General features: G+C 34.7%; 2 protein-coding genes and 1 long non-coding RNA gene across 14 annotated transcripts in view; all 3 read right to left on the reverse strand.

Moving 5' to 3' along the window:
- The window catches only part of LOC105343233 (uncharacterized), a 32,654-nt gene extending 26,684 nt beyond the window's left edge, over positions 1-5,970 (reverse strand). The window contains exon 1 of the mRNA XM_066081384.1: positions 5,935-5,970. The gene's annotated coding sequence lies outside the window, so the exon portion shown is untranslated. The remainder of the gene's footprint in view (positions 1-5,934) is intronic.
- A 7,193-nt stretch (positions 5,971-13,163) lies between these two features.
- On the reverse strand, positions 13,164-15,434 carry LOC136275134 (uncharacterized). The gene is made up of 3 exons (XR_010713652.1): positions 15,337-15,434; positions 14,813-15,187; positions 13,164-14,114 (listed from the first exon to the last, which is right to left on the reverse strand). It is a non-coding gene; the product is annotated as an uncharacterized lncRNA (long non-coding RNA).
- Positions 15,435-20,086: 4,652 nt separating this feature from the next.
- The window catches only part of LOC105329771 (microtubule-associated protein futsch), a 28,726-nt gene continuing 24,469 nt past the window's right edge, over positions 20,087-24,343 (reverse strand). For all 12 annotated transcript variants that reach the window (XM_020067881.3, XM_020067876.3, XM_020067886.3 and 9 more), the window contains 5 exons: positions 24,230-24,316; positions 22,442-22,569; positions 21,898-22,099; positions 21,489-21,641; positions 20,087-21,039 (listed from right to left, as the gene is read on the reverse strand). In XM_020067881.3, coding sequence (XP_019923440.3) covers positions 20,844-21,039; positions 21,489-21,641; positions 21,898-22,099; positions 22,442-22,569; positions 24,230-24,316 — 766 coding nt within the window. In that variant the 3' untranslated portion in view covers positions 20,087-20,843. The remainder of the gene's footprint in view (positions 21,040-21,488; positions 21,642-21,897; positions 22,100-22,441; positions 22,570-24,229; positions 24,317-24,343) is intronic.

Genomic DNA, 24,343 nt, shown 5'->3' on the forward strand with positions numbered 1-24,343 from the left:
TGTAATGAAAGCGCTTACGTTTTATATATCGTGTTGTTAATTTCTTTTATTTTAACCACTTATGTGCCACAGGGCCTATTTGGGCCTATTTGAATATCTACGTTCAGTGCCACGGGGCCTATTTGGGCCTATTTGGAAAAGAAAAAAATATTTTTTTTAAAGATACAAATTAAGTGTTACAGGTTTTCCGTGTATTTCATAAGCTATAGTTCGTTAATATTTTTATCAAAAGGAAACAATATCGAAAATTTGCAACGTCAGTTATCTCTCTCAATGGCCGAGTGGGTCATGTTTTGACTTTTGAACAGACCGAGTGCATCCCTGGTTTGAATCCCGCTAAGTGCCATTGATGAGTTTTGCCTGCAGATTTATACTCGGATGTTATTGCCGGATTTACGTATAAACTTATGTACGTGCATACATGTTCTTTATATTTCCCATGAACTCTTTTTCACGTGTTTTTTATAAATGTATTTCATACGCAAATTATTTGGGGGAAAAAAAGGAACTTTTCCTAGGTGTATGGAGTTGCAACTGTATGTATAAACGAATGGATTCTGATTCAATCGTAATAATTTATATAAACTTTGAAAGGGATATTTCTATTTTAAGCAACTGATTGCCGTATGATTTAACTTGTTGAAAGCTTACATGTAGAAGAGCAATGCATTACAACAAGCCAATTTGTTTTCTTCTGTGAATTTGTAGCTCTTACAACAAGTTAAATATACCAGAAATTGATTAACATTTAACGTCTCTTTATTAGTAAAAAAAAGGAAGCATTTTTAACACAGCTCCACAAAAAAGTTATGCAATTCAAAGATGTCTGTTTTGTGAGTATACTAATAACACCCCCCCCCCCCCTCAGTTCTACATGTTCTTTAATGTGTCTTCCTTTATTTTCTAATATACAACCTTACCTTAACCATTTATTTTTAATGCATGAGAGGGTGTACGTGTGCGTGTAAGTGAATGAGAGGAATGAGATGAGCAAAGGTCATCATGTTTATGCATTGACAAAATCTGTATGTCCTTTATTTTATTTGGACATATATATATATATATATATATATATATATATATATATATATATATATATATATATATATATATATATATATATATATATATATATATATATATATATATATATATATACATGTATTGCTCTGATAAGCTGTAATGCTTAAAGACATAAAGAATTGAATGGAATTGATCCTTCTGACTACTCGAATGACCCTACAACCAGTGTTTGATAACGAGCCATTTCACACCACACAAAAGGAAAATATATATGCGCTTACAATCTTTCCAAAAATAAAATGACCATCTAATTAACAAACGATTCTGTCATAAAGATGAAAAATAACTTAAGTTATGATCTCATATACAGACATCATAAGTGTTAAGGATAAAACAGTTTGATTGGAGGTAGCACTACAATATTAAATATTGTAGTGCATGAAATATAAAATTTTACCAAATATTTAAAACTTTATTTGCATGTAAAATCAAAACAAAGTTTTTGAAATATTCCCGTAAACAGTTTATCAAATAAAATTACATTGTATAAATAAAACATTGGTAGCAAGAAACACACACACCTTCAAATTTGAAATCAAGTCAGGGCCTTTTCACTACCACCCCCTCCCCCACACCGTCCTCTAGTGATCTTGATTTTTTTTTCTAAAAACTAAGAATGTATCAGACTCTCAGACTTCTAACGTGTTGAGTTTTATCTCATAAAAAATTCAGTCCCTGCCATCGGCAAATAACCCGATGTAAATGGAATAACTCTGGGATTATTTTTCGTCAGCCATGTTTTGACGTGAACCCTGGTATTTATAAATGATATAGTTATTATAACGATTATTCAGGGGGCCGTGGCGCCAAGAACGGCATAATTATTGAAGGTTCTGAGAGCGGTCACCCCCGGGCAGGACCCCCACCCTCAGGAATCCGGGGTCACCTAATTGTCACAAGTCCTAGTTTAGGCGCCCTGCGCCTTGTTTATGTCCCTATATAATATGATAATATAGTTATTATAACGATTATTCAGGGGGCCGTGGCGCCAAGAACGGCATAATTATTGAAGGTTCTGAGACCGGTCACCCCCGGGCAGGACCCCCACCCTCAGGAATCCGGGGTCACCTAATTGTCACAAGTCCTAGTTTTGGCGCCCTGCGCCTTGTTTATGTCCCTATATAATATGATAATATAGTTATTATAACGATTATTCAGGGGGCCGTGGCGCCAAGAACGGCATAATTATTGAAGGTTCTGAGACCGGTCACCCCCGGGCAGGACCCCCACCCTCAGGAATCCGGGGTCATCTAATTGTCACAAGTCCTAGTTTAGGCGCCCTGCGCCTTGTTTATGTCCCTATATAATATGATAATATAGTTATTATAACGATTATTCAGGGGGCCGTGGCGCCAAGAACGGCATAATTATTGAAGGTTCTGAGACCGGTCACCCCCGGGCAGGACCCCCACCCTCAGGAATCCGGGGTCACCTAATTGTCACAAGTCCTAGTTTAGGCGCCCTGCGCCTTGTTTATGTCCCTATATAATATGATAATATAGTTATTATAACGATTATTCAGGGGGCCGTGGCGCCAAGAACGGCATAATTATTGAAGGTTCTGAGAGCGGTCACCCCCGGGCAGGACCCCCACCCTCAGGAATCCGGGGTCACCTAATTGTCACAAGTCCTAGTTTAGGCGCCCTGCGCCTTGTTTATGTCCCTATATAATATGATAATATAGTTATTATAACGATTATTCAGGGGGCCGTGGCGCCAAGAACGGCATAATTATTGAAGGTTCTGAGACCGGTCACCCCCGGGCAGGACCCCCACCCTCAGGAATCCGGGGTCACCTAATTGTCACAAGTCCTAGTTTAGGCGCCCTGCGCCTTGTTTATGTCCCTATATAATATGATAATATAGTTATTATAACGATTATTCAGGGGGCCGTGGCGCCAAGAACGGCATAATTATTGAAGGTTCTGAGACCGGTCACCCCCGGGCAGGACCCCCACCCTCAGGAATCCGGGGTCACCTAATTGTCACAAGTCCTAGTTTAGGCGCCCTGCGCCTTGTTTATGTCCCTATATAATATGATAATATAGTTATTATAACGATTATTCAGGGGGCCGTGGCGCCAAGAACGGCATAATTATTGAAGGTTCTGAGACCGGTCACCCCCGGGCAGGACCCCCACCCTCAGGAATCCGGGGTCACCTAATTGTCACAAGTCCTAGTTTAGGCGCCCTGCGCCTTGTTTATGTCCCTATATAATATGATAATATAGTTATTATAACGATTATTCAGGGGGCCGTGGCGCCAAGAACGGCATAATTATTGAAGGTTCTGAGACCGGTCACCCCCGGGCAGGACCCCCACCCTCAGGAATCCGGGGTCACCTAATTGTCACAAGTCCTAGTTTTGGCGCCCTGCGCCTTGTTTATGTCCCTATATAATATGATAATATAGTTATTATAACGATTATTCAGGGGGCCGTGGCGCCAAGAACGGCATAATTATTGAAGGTTCTGAGACCGGTCACCCCCGGGCAGGACCCCCACCCTCAGGAATCCGGGGTCACCTAATTGTCACAAGTCCTAGTTTAGGCGCCCTGCGCCTTGTTTATGTCCCTATATAATATGATAATATAGTTATTATAACGATTATTCAGGGGGCCGTGGCGCCAAGAACGGCATAATTATTGAAGGTTCTGAGACCGGTCACCCCCGGGCAGGACCCCCACCCTCAGGAATCCGGGGTCACCTAATTGTCACAAGTCCTAGTTTAGGCGCCCTGCGCCTTGTTTATGTCCCTATATAATATGATAATATAGTTATTATAACGATTATTCAGGGGGCCGTGGCGCCAAGAACGGCATAATTATTGAAGGTTCTGAGACCGGTCACCCCCGGGCAGGACCCCCACCCTCAGGAATCCGGGGTCACCTAATTGTCACAAGTCCTAGTTTAGGCGCCCTGCGCCTTGTTTATGTCCCTATATAATATGATAATATAGTTATTATAACGATTATTCAGGGGGCCGTGGCGCCAAGAACGGCATAATTATTGAAGGTTCTGAGACCGGTCACCCCCGGGCAGGACCCCCACCCTCAGGAATCCGGGGTCACCTAATTGTCACAAGTCCTAGTTTAGGCGCCCTGCGCCTTGTTTATGTCCCTATATAATATGATAATATAGTTATTATAACGATTATTCAGGGGGCCGTGGCGCCAAGAACGGCATAATTATTGAAGGTTCTGAGACCGGTCACCCCCGGGCAGGACCCCCACCCTCAGGAATCCGGGGTCACCTAATTGTCACAAGTCCTAGTTTAGGCGCCCTGCGCCTTGTTTATGTCCCTATATAATATGATAATATAGTTATTATAACGATTATTCAGGGGGCCGTGGCGCCAAGAACGGCATAATTATTGAAGGTTCTGAGACCGGTCACCCCCGGGCAGGACCCCCACCCTCAGGAATCCGGGGTCACCTAATTGTCACAAGTCCTAGTTTAGGCGCCCTGCGCCTTGTTTATGTCCCTATATAATATGATAATATAGTTATTATAACGATTATTCAGGGGGCCGTGGCGCCAAGAACGGCATAATTATTGAAGGTTCTGAGAGCGGTCACCCCCGGGCAGGACCCCCACCCTCAGGAATCCGGGGTCACCTAATTGTCACAAGTCCTAGTTTAGGCGCCCTGCGCCTTGTTTATGTCCCTATATAATATGATAATATAGTTATTATAACGATTATTCAGGGGGCCGTGGCGCCAAGAACGGCATAATTATTGAAGGTTCTGAGACCGGTCACCCCCGGGCAGGACCCCCACCCTCAGGAATCCGGGGTCACCTAATTGTCACAAGTCCTTGTTTAGGCGCCCTGCGCCTTGTTTATGTCCCTATATAATATGATAATATAGTTATTATAACGATTATTCAGGGGGCCGTGGCGCCAAGAACGGCATAATTATTGAAGGTTCTGAGAGCGGTCACCCCCGGGCAGGACCCCCACCCTCAGGAATCCGGGGTCACCTAATTGTCACAAGTCCTAGTTTAGGCGCCCTGCGCCTTGTTTATGTCCCTATATAATATGATAATATAGTTATTATAACGATTATTCAGGGGGCCGTGGCGCCAAGAACGGCATAATTATTGAAGGTTCTGAGAGCGGTCACCCCCGGGCAGGACCCCCACCCTCAGGAATCCGGGGTCACCTAATTGTCACAAGTCCTAGTTTAGGCGCCCTGCGCCTTGTTTATGTCCCTATATAATATGATAATATAGTTATTATAACGATTATTCAGGGGGCCGTGGCGCCAAGAACGGCATAATTATTGAAGGTTCTGAGACCGGTCACCCCCGGGCAGGACCCCCACCCTCAGGAATCCGGGGTCACCTAATTGTCACAAGTCCTAGTTTTGGCGCCCTGCGCCTTGTTTATGTCCCTATATAATATGATAATATAGTTATTATAACGATTATTCAGGGGGCCGTGGCGCCAAGAACGGCATAATTATTGAAGGTTCTGAGACCGGTCACCCCCGGGCAGGACCCCCACCCTCAGGAATCCGGGGTCACCTAATTGTCACAAGTCCTAGTTTAGGCGCCCTGCGCCTTGTTTATGTCCCTATATAATATGATAATATAGTTATTATAACGATTATTCAGGGGGCCGTGGCGCCAAGAACGGCATAATTATTGAAGGTTCTGAGACCGGTCACCCCCGGGCAGGACCCCCACCCTCAGGAATCCGGGGTCACCTAATTGTCACAAGTCCTAGTTTAGGCGCCTTGCGCCTATTTACCGAGGGATATTTTCCCGTCGGGATCGAAAAACTAGTCGATAAGCATATTTAGAACGGAGTTAGTGCGTTGAAGTTAGTGCGTGCTAGCTTGACTTTGGTACATAAACAGAATTCCCCAACTTTCACTTTGAAATAAATCGGTGCCTGTATTTTGAACCCGATTGAAATTTCCACATCACACGAGGCTTGTGGCAACATTGCCCACCTGAACAACTTTTCTTTTCAGAATTTCAGTGGCGTAGCTAGGGTCACAATATTTGTAAAAAAAAAAAAAAAAAAGGGGGGGGGGCAGCAGTCCCCCACACTTGCTTATAACACATTTTTTTCACAGCGGCAGCAATTTTCATCTAATGAGTATAATATCACTGTATATATTAAGTTGAAATGCCTCTGTCAGCCTTTAAATTGTAAATTAGATACAGGATCACAACCAGCATTGACTTATTTCGGGTATTTCTCCTTTAATTATTATTTTTCATTCATCACAAGAAAATCAAGTTTCTTGAAAAAAAAGAAAGATCGACAGACCATGCAACTTGTATATAGGTAATTGATGACAAAACACACTCCAACATGCACAGAAACCAAACTTAAGAATCATTTAATTCTTTTTATTTTACTTTATTTTATTCATTTATTTTGCCGCAGCATTTGTAGTAATTTTCTGATGAGATGAGCTGAGATAATTTTAGGCTGAATTTCCAACATTAATACCATCAGTTATTTTGTGTATCTTTAAATCTTACATATTGACCGTGGTTGGCGACGATGTTACCAGTCAATTTATTGTTTCTGCGACAAAGTTTACCAAAATGTATACTTGTTTCTACGATAAAGTTTACCAAAATGTGTACATGTTTCTGCGATAAAGTTTGTATCATATAGTACTAGTATAATAATAACATGTTTGGTATCTTATATTATTTTATCTCAAATTACGTGGAGTAAACCAACGGATTCCGTGAACTGGAAATATATATTAGCTTTAAAGGGAAAAGTATAGCGGGCAAGTGTTTCGTACCATTCTCTTCTACAATAAATTATCTGCAAAATCACATTAGCAGACTTACCCACGAATTTAAAGAAAAACCCATAAGTATATGACAAACGTTTCCATGTATATACATGTAGTCGTTAACCTTTTACAAAATACTCAAAATAACATGTTTAATCGCTTTTTTTTTTGGAAGTGGCAATTTGGAACTTTTTAGATTAATTGACAATATAGATTACCGGTGTAATGAAGAATAATGACTCCCGTAGAATAATGACCGGGGGTCATTTTTCTACGTAGAATAATGACCTCCCTAGCTGAAGAATAACTGGATTTTTCTGAAAAAAAAGACCCAGGGGTTATTTTTCTTCATGTTAAACATGAAGAAAAATGACCCCCATAAAAAAATGACCCCCCTCCCCTGTAAACATGAATAGAAATTGGTTACCCCGTATCCAAGATATGAATTTGCAATTGCTTAATTTTTCACTCTGTTCAACTTATTTTAAAGTTATAAACACCGAACTTGTAAATAAATCGCTGTATATAGTTTTTGATATCCGTAGCAAGCACACGCAAAACACTCTGACATTGCCACAAATTGATTGTTAACAGTTACGTTACTTCTCTCGATCGTCGACATACGGTGGAAAATGACGCAAATAAAGAAAAATGCATATTCAATGAGGATATTGTGTGATAATTAACGAACAATAATAATGAAAGAATAATTGTTGTAATGATATAATATTCATTGATGAATGAATTGTCAATGGAAGAATGCAACATGTATATATCTTTATGGAAAAAGACTAAGGGGGCAGGTAACGCAGGAATATGAATACTACTTATTTACATTTCTTTGGGAAAGTGATTTTTAAAAAAAGTCATTCTGCGTTAGTTTTGTTTTCTTCTACGTAATACAAGAACATCAATATTCTAAACATTTGTTGTATTGTTGTTTTGTGATCATGAATAGACTTTATTCTTTTAGAGCAAATTTGTGAAGAGTACCTGACTATAGTAAATCTTAATAGATAATAAACACTGATCGATTATGATAAGAAATGATTGTTTCTAAAAGCGTTGATAACAGGTTAAGGCCCATGGTAGGGGTTTATATCCCGCTTGATTTTGATCACACGATCTTTATTGTATCCAAAGTTACCAATGCTCATACAAACTATTGATGCATTAATCATCTTGATATTAACTCAACTTACTAAAGTATGCCGAGGATAAAGTAAAATATACTTTCTGTACGAGTACTCTCAGTACGTTGACAATTTTCCTTATTGGCCGTTAACCTCTTCTGGCGTAATGGCTGCTGTCAGTGCCTACTAACGTCAGCTTGGTTATAATGCCTACATGTAACAGTGGAGTAAACTTTTCATAATTTTGGTTTCATCATTAATTCTGGGTGATGAACTTGTAAACCCAGCAGTTTGTATTGTGGATTCCTCAATGCAAGTATAATTCATGAACAATATGAAGAATATAGAAGATGCAACGGCGAAGCGCGAAGATGCGAAGACGAAAGTGCTAAGTTGCGAAGGCGAAGAAGTGATACTACTATCGCTTCTTCGCCTTTGCAACTTCGCACTTTCGCCTTCGAATCTTTGCGCTTTCGCCTTTTAGCTCACCGAGACGAAGTCAATGGGAGCATATGCTATACCCCCAGCGTCGGCGTCCGGAGCTGGTTAAAGTTTTAGTTGCAGCTCCTGTATCTAAGCTATTACTTGTCCTCTCTTCACCAAAATTACATGGATGATGCATCTGGACCTACTGAATCTGGTTCCTAACTTTCAGATGCTGGAGTAGGTTAAGGTTTTCGTAGCAGGTTAAAGTTTTTGTTGCAGGTGCCCTTTAATAGCAATATCTAAATTACTGCTGGTCCGTATTTCACCAAACTTGCATGGATGGTGTGTCTTATGATACTAATGCACCAGACACGCCTGAGTGCTGAATCTGGGCTATATGTTTCGGATCCTGGAGGAGGTTGAGGTTTTATGAGCTGGTTAAAGTTTTTGAAACAGGTGCCCTCTGATGATTATATCTTAGTTATTACTTGTCCTAACTTCACCAGACTTCCATGGATGGTGCGTCTTGTGATACTGATGCATCTGACAGGCTTGAATGCTGAATCTGGGCCATAGGTTTTGGATGCTGGAAAATGTTAAGGTTTTTTGAAACCGGTAACATGACTGTTTAATAGATAATAGTACTATTTCAAACTTGCATAGCTGATTAAACTGTAATATGAATGAATCGCATAGGTAACTTCGGATGCAGAGCTTGATCTCCATCATTAAGGCTGCTCAAAATATATATCTTAGTTATTGCATGTCCTAACTTCACCTTACCTGAATGGATGGTGCGTCTTATGATACAGATGCACCTGACAGGCTTGAATGCTGAATCAGAGCCGTATGTTGGAGATACTGAAGGAGGTAAAAGTTTTAATTGCATGTGTCCTCTGATGATGATATCTTAGTTATAACTGGTCCTAACTTCACCAATCGTGCATGGATGGTGCGTCTTATGATACTGATGCACCTGACAGGCTTGAATGCTGAATCAGAGCCATAGGTTTATGATTCTTGATGAGGTTTAGTTTTTTGGAACAGGTCACGTGTTTTATAGATGATAGCTTGCATAGTTGATTTAACTATATTATAAATAAAACGCAGTGGTTGCTTTGGGAGAAGAGCCTTATCTTCAATATCAAGGATGCTAGAGAAGTCTCCTACCTCACTCAGACGTGCTTGATAGATAGATGTGGTTGTTGTTAAATGATGTAACATGATTCCTATGATAAAGTATTGTATGATTTGAAACAGTATTGTTTAATAGGATACAATATATTACCATATGTTATATTGTAAAACGTTATATGATACGATAAAATATTGTATCAATTTTTTTGAGATTTTATGATATGATATTGTTTCATAATATTGTTATGTATAGTATCGATTATTATGATACAATATTGTATAATATTATATTGTATTATTCATTCATTATTTAATCACATGATACTATTACATATGATATTGCAATATATAATATGGCATCCTATGATATTATATTGTATATTCTATGATATTGTATCATACACTTTTGTATAATATGATATTGGTTTATATGATATATTATCATAACACATGAAAATGTATTTCTTAATATTAATATATATTATTGTATCATATGATACAATGTATATAATATGCTTGTATTTTATAATATTTTACTTTATCCCATGATATTGTATCATTTGATATGATACAATGTTGTATCAAATTATATTGTATTATATAATACAATATCATATTATGTATCAAATATGATACAGTATCATACAATACAATATCATACTATAATATTTACATTCACATTCTTTCCCTCTATTAAATTGCATTGGTTGATTTGAGTGATATTTATGCACAAAACAGAAGACCCAATCACCAAATCTGGTGCGTATGAATACATTTAGTATTCCTTCAGTATTTCTCGAAGAACAAGAACTGACTCTTCTCGCGACTTCAAATAGGATAACTACCTGATATTATACTTACGCTGATTAATATTTCATTGATGTAAATATATTTTGACAGTTAAATGAATTCAATTGATTTATTTCTTAGTTTACCAAGAGTAAATTCATTAAATTACAGAAGGAAAAATAAAATTGTGTTATTAGAATTTAAAACGCTGTGCACTATTTTTGTCAGCATACTCGTTGAATAAGACAGAGCTTTTTAAAAAAAAAATCATATTTGCGGGAAGGAAATACATGTTTGAAAAACGTTAATAAAAGCATTGATTCATTATTTTTTTTAAAGATACGGTCTTATAGCTGCAACGATGAGTGCAAACAAATTTTCATAACGCGCTAACGCGCGTTATACAATTTGTATGCACATACCGTTGCAGTTATGAGACCACATCTTTCAAAAAATAATGATTCAATGCTTAATTAAACAATATGATGTCATATGTTTCAATGTTATGATGTATTATTGCAATATGATATTGTTTCATATAATACTATATTGTATTATGTTTTATGATATTTTATTATTTGATCAAATACAATTACAATGTTTAACACAATACAATTTATATCATACATTACAATATCATATCTCACAATTTTTTAAGGTATTTTATGGTATTATATGATATATATTGTAAGTATGATAGGATGCAATTTTAATTTCATATTATTGTATTGATTAACATATGAACATATGATTGTCATACAATTTTTAAACAGATGATATACGATATTGTGTCAAAACAGAATCCATGAATATCCAAGGATGGTTTTCATATAATATGATACAGGTGGTCTCATAAAAGTGATGCCTCATAAAGGTGATGCCTCGTCTCGGTGAGCTTTGTAATCTGTTTTATAATTGCGGAGCTCTCCATCGTTTAAAGGGTTCCGAGGCATATTTTGGATTTTTTCTTTTTATAAAATTAAATTATCCAGCGGGATAGGGTCCAGACTCCCTCTCCCGTTTTACTGCGTAAATTTATTAATATTGAATTTTCCGGGGGCGGACCCCCTCTCCCCCTCTAGATCCATGCATGAGCAAAAAGTGTCGCATAATGAAATTAGAATGTTACTGTGATTGGTCCACGGTAAACAGACGGCTGGTAAGTGACAGGAGTCTAGAAGTGCAAATGTACACATTATGGCGGACATTAAATTTTGTGTGGAGTAGATAATGATTAGGCATAGCCAGCACTGGTAAACATATATGTTACATGTACACATTCAAATATTTATAAACATTCGTACCTGTATTAAATTCTATGTAATCGACCGAGACTGAATGCAATCAAAAAAGGCGAAGGCGAAAGTGCGAAGATTCGAAGGCCAGAGTGCAAAGATGGGAAGGAGCGATAGTAGAATCGCTCCTTCGCCTTCGCACATTCGCACTTTAGACATCACATCTTCGCGCTTCGTCGTCGCATCTTCGCACTTTTGCTCATTCGCCTTTGCACTATCGCCTTTGCAACTTAGGTCGAAGTGGCCCTATCGGAACACCATAGATATATGTAAATGTAATTGTTAAGATGACAACCATACCCCGATGCAATACGTCAATATCTTGTTCACCCCTGCGAATGTTATTGTCATTTAAATTTTGGACCACGTGGTATTATTTGACCCTTTCAGTTTCGCAGTTAAAATCGTGCCTCGTGTTTGTAGTCTATTTCATAGAATCTAGGTACTTGTAGTCAAATATCAAACCTAGATTTTAAACTTTATTTTCATTAATTGGTGGATAAAATGTGTTCTAGAAATAAATGTGACAATAGAAGAAAATAGTTTTTTTTCTGCTGTTGCAACAACTAACATGATTAGAAGAGACACCCCTAAGGGTTTATTTTCGATCCGCGCCTGACCTAGTAATAGCATCAATAGTAAAAAAGACTATTCTATTTTATGCAGAATGTTTCATGAAAATGGCTCGATATACTAAGTTTTTATGCAAAACAGACACTCATTATTTTTTTTAAAAACATGGTATTGCACACAACAAGCATCAAGCATGGCGTTGATTTTATTAAGCAACCCAATGTTTATATTTTAACCACTCTTCACGTGGTTGAACACGAACGATAACTCTGTTCTGAATATCATCGTTTGATTTAAATAAACGTTAGGTAGTGAAATGAAACATACATCTTAGACGATTTTCATGTTTTAACATAAATCAAAGAAGGATATGATATGAAAAAAGACCAGTCCTTACGTATTTTGAGAATATTATCCGAACATATATACTTCCGCTCGAAATTTCACAGGAACTGAACAATTCTCGGTGAAGTCTCGTGAACTTTCATTCGAGCACCTCTGGATTTATTATATACTTAGCAACGATAAAGAAAACATTCCGAACACATTCGCAGGGGTATTGTTATAACGGAAGGATTTTTATTTTCTAAGACATACCCCTTCTTTCACTTTAAGTTTATTTGAATATGAATTATAATTTCTGTTAATTTCTGTAAACTGCAGCAGTAAAAATAACAATAGGGTAAAGAATATTTCACAAATAATAAAAAAAATATACTGAAAAACTTTAATCAACAAGGGGGTCATTATTCTACAGGGGTCACTTTTCTTCATGTGGAGTGTGTTCATTTTTATGAAAATGACACTTATTCTTCAGGCAAAGGGGTCATTTTTCTACGTAGAATAATGACCGGGGGTCATTTTTCTGCGTAGAATAATGACCGGGGGATCATAATTCTACGTAGAAAAATGACCGGGGGGTCATCATTCTACGGGGTCATTATTCTTCATTACACCGGCGGCAAACGTTTTACTGTTCACTGTCCAGAGTTTTTGCTTCCACCACTTTTTCCTTGATATTTCAATAATAGTAAATACCTTTGTTCTCAAACTACGTTCATCCACTAATATGAAAAATGTCCAGATTATCTGTTTTGAAACGCCCCCTCTACCGCTTCAGGTTTCAATACACATCCCAAAATTGAAACTCTACGGAGATTTTGCATTGCATCAGCCATAAATAAGCCCAAATGATAACGTTAAATAATTGCGCGAGGTATCCCAAGTACTTCCGAATGGAGAAAAGAACATTTCCCATTATAGATTTCCGTAGGAAAATTGTTTTCGTTCCTGTGAAATTTTGAGAGTGAAAAGGGATAATTGTTCAATTAAGATATCTTGGATATATTCCCTTTCATCGACTTCAATTGTATTTCTTTCACAGCTAATTATGTGTATTTTTATTAAAAATCATCAAACATTGATGGAAGCAATAACTTGTGACAGACTTTTTTATAGCGACGTATTGATTGGTTAAACGAAAATTGACGCAGACGTGACCATATATGGTGAATTTAGATCTTTGTAGAACTACATATTGTTACAGCGATTCAAAGAGCTGGTTTTAAATAGGTTGCAAATCAAAATTAATTATTATTAACTTTCATGACTTGCAAGATATGTGAGAGTTCAACTATATTGCAAGATGGACCGCACACATTGGTGAAACTACTTTTTGAAATAATTCTGCAAGAGTTCAGTTTTAAACGTGTTGACGTAGTTAAAGTAGTGATCTCTAATTATTTTAAGAGAATAGTGTTAAATCTCCTAATTTTAAATGGCATGATTGCATATACAGTGTAAGTGAGTTACCATTGCTACTTGTACACGGGGAGATCTCCTTCGTACTCTTTTGGTTCGTCAGAGAGAAGTAGCTATCTGAAGTACTTTGAAATGTAGATGCAGAAAAACCTATAAAATCAATCTACAAGAATTATATCAATTATTGGCGTATGCATGCTAATACATGTATGATGAAACTAAAAACATAAGTAAAGCTTAAACAATTTCTCATTGGAGGTTAATAACATTTCATCAGTTATATTCAACAAGTATTATTATGATATGTACAAAAATAATATTTTTTTTCACTATTAAATTTTGATTTGTTCACTATATATATATATATATATATATATATATATATATATATATATATATATATATATATATATATATATATATATATATATATATATATAAACATTCTACATCCACGTTTTGATAAGTTTGATTATTAATATTGTCAAAATTATTCAAATCTATCAAATAAATTAAAACTAATAATTAAATCTATCAAAGTAGAAATAGATAAAAAAGAATAAATTTTAAGTATTACATGCAACTCATTCCTACATGTATTTATGAAATCAACAAGAATCAAGTTGAGAGTATTTCCAGAGTTTAGAGATCTCCCTCTCCCGTTTTACTGCGTAATGCGCATATGGACTTTCATTTTTACGAGTCTGATTGCAACGTCGCTATATAAACCTACACATTTCAAAATTACAATATGGTACTGTTACATAAAGTAAAATCACATAACGATTTCTGATGTTTTAATCTGCTATGAATTCCCTATTTCTTTATACATGCATGTGTGTACTGACCTGTTATATTCACAATCAGAGAGTGATCTCTTACCAATCCACCGAGTGGGTCTATAGCGGTCAGAAAGCACTGATACGACCCCATGTCTTCTGGATATCTGACTACTGTCTTTGGAATCTCCAAATGTAGATACGATGACATGACATTGCTAACTGACGCATTGACTGTTACCCCGGGTTTATTAAATTCCAACGCTGCATCTTTCCAGACGACTCCATTTTTCGATACAGTCACAACTCTTGTGCTTGATCTAATCAGTTGAATACTGATAACCTTAGATAGGTTGGTACCATCAACGATACACCTGATGTCTATTTCTGATTTATCAATCTTCACAACAGGAGATTCAATCTTAATAGATATGAAACTAAATGCTGCAGAAAAAAAATCCTTTTTTAAAAAAAAAATTAAATAATGATAAATGCTTTCAATCAATGAGATAAACTGTTTGCTTCACGATACTCCGATTTGCTTAATCTATTTGAAGAACACAAATTTCAATTAAATATTAACATTAACATACCTTCTCCAACAAGCAATATCCACACATAGAGTGAAATCATTGTTGTTTCAATTGATGAGAAATAAATTATCTAATTTGTGTATTATGGTAATCAGCATCTAAAATAAGATTTATATTCAAGCAATAAGTGATTTAATATATATATATCATTTTCATTGTAGATTCATTGTGTATTGCAAGTTCAGAAAAAGGTTTACTTCATGTATTTATATGGTTAAAACATAGAAAACATACTAATTATTATGTCATAAATGAAGTCATCATCAAGACTGAATAACATTTAAAAATATAGACTTATTTAAGAAAAACCAAAAACAAACCCTCTGTATTTCAATCATATTTGAAGACCTGCTTAACTTATTATAGGTCTTGAGTATAACAATTTAACAGTCTTTAAATATATAGTATTATGTAATCTTTTTTTGGTTCAATATTAAGCTTATATAAAATCAAATGGTCATCTCACCAAATATTACGCAAGTTAAACTAATATTTAATCATATTTTAGACGTTTGTTTCTATGAAGCACATCATTGTTAACTTCCGCCATTTTGAAAAATCGCGAATACTTTTGTCATAGCGCTGTGTATCAGAAAGAGAATTTTAGTTACAATCGTAACGCCAATGACATGCTCATGTAATACACATGACAAAAATATTATAAAATGAATATTTGTTTTGTAAAGAAATGAAATGCTTATTTTATTAAGCAGGTTAATAGACAGGAATAACGTACATGTCAGTTAAAATAATCAAAGTTTATCCATCTTTGTTATTTATCTCATAAAAGAAATTTAAAAGTACATGGTAACACCAATGACATGCATGTAATACATGACTTGTATGTACCAATTATATTAGCATCAATTTGATACAAACACTTTTGCTTGTATGATATATTGATCATTTTATAAAGCTGGTATAAATTGTAAAAGGATAGAACATACTTCATACTTATGACGTATGTCAGTTGAAATAATCACTTATAATAAATTACAATAATATAGTGACGTATGATTAAAGAACCAATTGGGTTGGATCTTAGTACGTTGAAAGTGAAAAATGGGCAAACATTTTGGAAATGTATGCCGAGGTAAGATTTGGGTTAGTAGGTAGAGATACCAAATTGAATGATTTTTTTTCAATCATTTGTAAAGCCTTTATTTAAAAAAGAGTGTTATTACAATCTATTTATGATTGCATTTTGTCATTGGAATAACTAAATGTCATTAGTGTTATTTTGTCATTTTTTGCTTTTTACAAATCATTTAAAGACTTAAACTTAATCAATATTTTGGTGTAATTGGCGTTACCGAAACTGCATTGGTGTTGCAATCGAGTCATTTGAGTAACCAGCCGAATAAATGTTTTTTTTTCATCTAAAACTTTATATATTTAGTTGTGTTTAAATTATAATACTTAATGTATTGAAATCCTGGATGGATTGTATTTTATGAAATTTTTGATTATAATTGCCATTTTTTTGTTAAAACAAATTGAAACAGGAATGTCTTACAAGATTGTCTCATATCCATGTCAAAACTGTAAAACGAAACTTACTATCATAATTAAATGCTCTTAATTTTTATTCTTTGTCGAGTCACATTAGTAAACATTTATTTGTACCTTAAATTTCATTTAAAAAAATTCTTATTTATTAAGTACAGTGTATTGTTTACAGGTAACAAAAATGACAATAAAACAGCTATTGTTCATATTCAAAAGAGCATTCTGACCAAATTACATTAACTACTGTTTGGAAAATATGTCTTTTGAATAATACAGTGTTGCATGTGTAACTTTATCTCTCAATTGTAACTAATGACTGTGACAAACCATATTCTTGTATGCGACGTTTGCTTTTACTTAAATTAAAAAGATAATAGGGAACTAAACAATCATGATTAGCATTAAAACACCATCAAATATTTAAATACCGTTTTAATTAGCAAGGCCCACATTACGATTCGAGTAGTTGAGTTAATCATTAGTAACCCGCTCATAAGGATATTCAGTTGGATGATAATATGATGGACAAGCGACTGAAAAATCACCTACAAAATTCAGCAACAAACATAAGTTATGATATACACATAGTTTTAAACTATATCAGATTTATCCTAACAGTTTCGTTTTTCTTGGATTTCATTTTTTTTAGGAGAAATAACATTGAAATTGATTGAGATAAAATATTGCAGCCATGTTGCAACATGATTTTCCCAATGTCCATATGCAGTTTTAAAATGTATTGCAATAAAAGGAGTATCATCAATCACGGATAGAATGTTCAATGTAATAGACATGCGGATAACAGATTCAACAATACATTTAAATATCACAGAAAGTGAAACTTATGTGATGTGCTACTACACACGCATAGAAATAAGTACTTATATGAAAGACAGAATCGACATACATTTTTGGTGTAATAGTTTCTCAGGATGAATCAGAAACCAACAAAAATAAATAGGACAGTGGATGAGGTCATTTAAAACTGGATTGAAAAAGGAAGCATTAATTCTCTAAATGCTAAAAGGGACTGGGGAGTTAATGTCTTATTCTTTAATTGGACCGTTCCTGGTTTGTTTGTTTGGTTTTGTGTTATTTTTTTTAAATGTAAGAGATTTCGACCCTAGGTTATTATAATATAGACTATTCTGTACGGTATTTCATATGATAGATATGGTACAGTTTTGCTTTTGTGTGCGAAACGCTAACAGAAAGTGTTTTGTGGGGCTAGTCATTGTTCAAAAGATGAAATACCGAATTGAGAAAGAGAATAATCAAATATAGGACTAAAATAGGACTTAAATATTTAAAAATATTAATTATCCGTTTAAAATATATAACAATATATCTTTTAAGATGTTATGACCTGAACGAGTTGTGAAACAGCTTTGAAAATTCCTATCTTACCTTTACTTGTATCTTACAATTAATTTTTTAATGAGCTCTGATCATCAACATTTACCCATTGGAAAAAGCTGTAATAACAAGGACGGAAATAAAATATAAACTAACAATTGTATATGTATTTATATAAATAATATGTTCATATTGAAGCATTTTTATTTAAAAAAAATAAATAAGATGCTATAGAAACATGCTTTAAAATTTATCATTCGAGTAGTTTCTCAGAAGCCCCCCCCCCCCCCCCCCAATCACAATTTACCCATGTTATGTAATCCATGCATATATAATTACTAAGACTTTGAACCACATGACTCGGATTTATTCATCGATGTTGTAACGTAAAATTTTAATAGTAGATATCTCATCATGTTCTTCTTATAAAACGTATATTTTATAGACTTGCGTCCGCCCTTTTTAGTAGAAAAAGTAGTTGACATTCTATGATAGGACAACTCGTACACAAAATACAAGGTTTTCAATTAAATATCAGAATGTGTTTACTTACTTATATGGACATCACACATTGTATACAATTCTACGATATTGGAAGATTGTTCAATTATCTATCAATCGATAATCAAGATTGATTTGAGAAAATATGAAAGCTTACTTACAAAATTGAGGTCATCACATTGAAAATTTCCTGTTATGTCTGTGTTTATCATTATGTTAATATATATGTTTATTTTTCGATAGTTAAGCCAACATTTTTGAATTGCGTTGGCAAATATACAACACTTTTGTATTACACCAAGATAATTTATAATAGCTAATTGAGGGAGATAATTTTTGAATAACCTGTTTAAGGTTCTTGATACCATTAATAGGCCAGTAAATAGTATTCAGTATGATTTTCCCTCTATATTAGGTGATATAAAGATACTACGTCTCAGAGTTCAATCCATTTACCAAAGGGAAATAACTAACAGTGCTTTTGTAGAAAACCGTTCAGTCTAAGATTTCTCAGTATTTTAAAACATGATTTCGGTAGAACATATACTTTTCATTCAACATGTACTTTTTCATGAAATTAAAACAAAAATTAGTCAGATATATATATAAAAGAAAAATCTTATTCAACTTCTCCTCTGTGATTATTTACAGCTAACTGCCTCTTAATCTTTATTAAAAGATAGTTTGTGCTTTACCACACGCTTACCCTCCAAAATGGAAAAGACAATAAAAGTTCGTAAAAAATGAAAACGTCCTTTTCAAATCAGGTAATAATAGTGCGATTTCTGTCGAATTGTTTTTTATTCTTTTGCTAACATATATCTAATATTATATACACATATTATCGGCCTTTCGAAACTATTTAGTGCTTTGTTTAAGAATGAATGTACGAGTTCATTGTTTCCTCTGAAGAGAGAATACATGTGAAATACAATTCTCTTACTTATAAAATATAGTATAATATAATATTCTATTTAATTTCAAAGGTAAATAAATTTGGTTATTAATATTATACCTTATTTATTAATTGTAAGACCATGCGGAGGAAATGTATTACGAAAGCACTAAAACTTTATACTTAGCCGTTCCAAAAGCCTTAACCTCCTCCAGCATCCCAGAATATGGCTCATTCTGTCGAGTACGTAATAAATATCATAACATGCAAGTTTGGTGAAGATATGATCAGTAATAATTTAGATATGGGACCTGCTCTAAAAGCTTTGACTAGACGCAAACGTTGAGGGTTAAGCATAAAATCCACCTGACTTCGTCTAGGTGGGCTTCATATATGAAAAGTTTAAGACAATGACGACGACAATGATTTACGACAAATTTCGATCAAAAAAGTTTGGTTTAGGTAAGTTGAAAACAAAACATACAGTCATAAAAATGTACGTCATTTTAATTAATTATATATCACAGACAATAAACTAAATCTCATGATTTAGACATCCTTTTCTCAAAGAGTATTTTAACAGTAAAAATTAGTCCATTTTTACAGGTACATGAATTACAGAAAAGACATTAAAAAGAACTACATTGTACATGTAAAGCCAAAAATCTACCTCAGAATAACTGAACCCTTTTTGCGTAGAAAATAATTTGACAAAACAATTTAAACAATTTTTTTTAATTAATTGGTACATATACACAATACGACATTAAACATTAATAACGTGTTGTAAATATATGTAAATAATTTACTTTTTTGAACACCATAAATTCATTTTGATATTGTTATATTTTATGCACCTTATTTTGACGACTTTTCAAAACTTTTCAAAACAAAAATCTGTATAGCCTACTTTAACACATGTAAAAAGGCTCAATCATATAGGAGACTATAATGAATTTCTAGTTCACTATTATAAACAATGTTCATAAATTTCAATCTCACACAAATGAATTTAGAAAACTTAAAAAGAAGAATTATGGAGAAGGCTTACATATAAGCAATGCCTGTTGCCTAATCCAATTATGTTTATTGAAACGTTAAAATATGCTCGGATTAAATCATAGTCGATCATCAAATGTTTTCAAAACAAATATGTTCACGGGACATATTACCTATCGAAACATTTGAAGCATGCAGTACTAACATATTAATTTGATTGAATGAAATCGTAAAGTTCAATTCTGGTCTACGCCCACTGATTCACGAACGGCGTGTACTCCAGACAGTAGGTCATTTTCTTGGAGCGGAGCGCTAGGTCCGAGTGCTGCCTGTACACTCGTTCCCCCATCATAGGAAATCTCTCCGCCAGCAGCTGTTCCTCCAGGGGGGTGGGTAACGGCAAAGCCGTCCTCTGTTTCTGTTTACTTACGAGAATGTATCGCCTTTAAAGGTAAACAAATGAGATTGATTTGATTGATTTTTAGCATTGCACCTGTTTTATTTCGTTGTTTGAGTTTGGCTTATTTCAAAGAACAAATGTGACTTATTGCATAACGACGTTAATATTTATCCAAACATATTGACATAAGAAAATAAACATCTTCTTTTCTCAAAGAAAACATTTGTTTCAAAGGATTTTTTCAAGATACCGATATAAGCGTGTTCATTACTTCTCGAAAAAGATTTACTTCATTTAAAATTAAATATCTTAATTAATCTTAAATGTGATTGAGCTAAATGGTATTTTTCGCAAAAAAAATTTATAGCTAATATGCTTGATGAAAAAAAAACCCCACACATTCCTTTCATAGATTCAACTAATCATAGCACATATGTATATTTTAATTTTACTAAAATATTACACACATATTTTTATATATTAAATACTTACGTGCACTTGCTGGGAATGGACTTGGTTGAGGGAGGACGGAGAGAATTCGGGTTCCTGGGGTCAATCATGCGTGGTGATATACTAGGTTCGGACTGCTGCCGACTTGGAGGTCTAGAAAGTTGTGTTTCTGAACCACCTTGTCGTATCTTATAGCTGAAAAAAATAAGTTTACTTTGAGTTTTCTTGACGCACCTGGCATCTTCTGAAAATTCGTACATAAATATATATACTTAAGCATTTCCAGAGCTACATTTAAAAATAAAAAGAAGTAAACTAAATATACACTGATATCATGGAAATGAAAAAAGAAAAAACATGGTGATCTAATCACACTTATTAAAGAGAATTTTAATTAAACTTTTTTTATTTACTTGTTTATCGTGGATTTATGTAGAGAGATTAATTTTACCGGAATGGTTTCTCCACTTTGAGTGCGGTTTTCTCTATCTGTTGCTTCTGTAGGTTGGCTGCTGCTGTTTTGGGACGTGTTGGGAGCTGCACCGTGGGTTTTGCGGTATTTAGTGGAGGCATATAGGACATCGAAGTGTTGGCCCTTTCCACTTGCTTTAATGCAAAGAACGAGTTTTCAGACCGCGGATGAAAGCCCAGCGCTACAAAATTAAACACAAATAAAACCCATAGGTAGCAATAAAAGGTTACGAAGCTTTCTTTAAATGTACGGTGACACAATAAATTATTGACGGTTAAAGAATGGTTAAATCAACGTGAATCAATTTAGAATAAATAATTGTAGGAAAGGTAAGGGAACTTATTACTTCTTTGAAAACAATATACTGGCTATAAACGTTAACTTATTTATCGTATCGAACAGTAAAATTATTCAGATAGTATGCATGATTGTCGTAACACATCCGAAAATTTGCTTTTATTTGCATATTGATATCATTACACGGAATCAGAGAAAAAAAAAGTTAAATCTCCTGAATACATACCAGACTGTGTATCTCGGTCCCTCTGTTGAAGCTTCTGTCTCTTCTCTTCCAGTTGTTCCTCCCACACCTGTCTCTTCTGCGCGGCACTCTTTGATCTCAGCGCTTTCTGCATTCTCAATAGCATGTGTCTGAAGATTACAACCGCAAAGTCAAAACCAACTTCATGTGTACTGTACAGTACATGTTAATTCAACGGGACTTTATTTATAAGGAGATCTCATCTAAAATGTGTTGTGTGTATTCTAAATAGCATGTGTCTGAAATTTCCATCAGCAACTTCAAAGACAACCTCTAGTACTCAACAATGTAACAGAGCACATGTTACTTGTACAATGCAACTGTCATTCTTTTGAAAAATAAAGACAATTGGAGCTTGATTATAAAGGTAGGTTCGAATTCTGATGGTGCGTATACGTCATGCAATACATTAAGAATACGAATATATCAGATCCGTCTTTATAAAAAGCATGCATTAGTAGATACTAAGGATATTGCATATTTTAGAGCATCATTAAAAATGCTCTTCAAACTGTATGCGTATCTGTTCAGGAAAAACGTATAATTACATAAAGTATTAATTATTACAAGCAAAAGATTTTTGACTAAAACAGTGTATCACAAATGCATCGTGTACATAATGTACTTCAGTGTCAAATCATAAAGAGAATTCAAAATAATAGATCATACATGTATCAGTTTTAAATTTCAACGAATCTGAGTTCACATCGAAATGATTGACACATGAACACATATGAACAACTCTATTCAATTTTGAAGGTTTAAAATCCACAAGATCCCTAATTATCTAAATTTTGAAATTGCAAAACTCTTTTATCAGTGTAATACAATGTAACTATAGAAATTATTGGGCGGTATAAAACTTGTACCGTTATTTGAAATAAATAGTTAACCATGAATAAAATCAACATATTTAGTCGGATACGTAACATATTGCACAACACAGAGCGTTTTCGTTTTAATGTTCTGATCGCTTTGCAAACTTTCTGCATTTATCCTCTTCTAGACACCTCCTCTAGACATAATCTGTTGAAAAACCTGCAAGGTTGTTGCAACAAACCAACAAGGTCAATAACAGACCCACACAGACTATCAATTGTGCTAAACCGACAAAGTCAATGGCAAAAATCGGCTGAAATTGATTCGTTCTCAAAAAGTCTTCCTAAAAACTAATCCTTCCAGAGATTCCTATCTCCTTGTATCGACGTAAAGCCAAGTCAGATACTCAAGTTGTCAAGAAAGGCATTTTTCAATAACTGGCGTTTTATATTGGAAATGGCTTTTCTTAAGTGCCCTTTTCAAAAGACTTCTGTAAGAGGAAAACTATCAGATTATATAGAAGGAACGTGCTCATGATTTTTCAAATATACATCGAATTTATAAAAGTTTTATAATCTCTGCAGGTTTAACATTGGCCACACTATTTGAAGAGATATACTATTTATTATCTAAAAAAAACACAACAACATGCTATGAACATCTGTGGCAAAATACTGCATATCGGCCAATATGTACATTCATTCCAAACTCACTTCATAAGAATTTAATTTCGTGTCTTTTTATCATTAATTACCTAATCTTGAGAGGTTATTTGAAAGGTTTAGACAAATTCTTGTCAGGTGCAATTACTATCTTTCCGCAAAGGAAAAACAAAATACCTGAAGATAAAATGGTATCCTAGATTTAAAAAAACACATAGATTTATACACACACACACTCTCTATCTCTCTCTCTTTCTCTCTCTCTCTCTCTCTCTCTCTCTCTCGGTACCTCTCTATCTCTCTTTCCTGCCAATTCTCTTCAAAAGCGTTTCCATCATTTTTGTAGAGCAGTTTACTTTTATCTGTGGGTGATTCCCTTAAACAAAGAACAAAAACACAACGT

The sequence above is a fragment of the Magallana gigas genome, chromosome 4 (assembly GCF_963853765.1).
Source record: "Magallana gigas chromosome 4, xbMagGiga1.1, whole genome shotgun sequence".
NCBI classification, from domain to species: domain Eukaryota; kingdom Metazoa; phylum Mollusca; class Bivalvia; order Ostreida; family Ostreidae; genus Magallana; species Magallana gigas.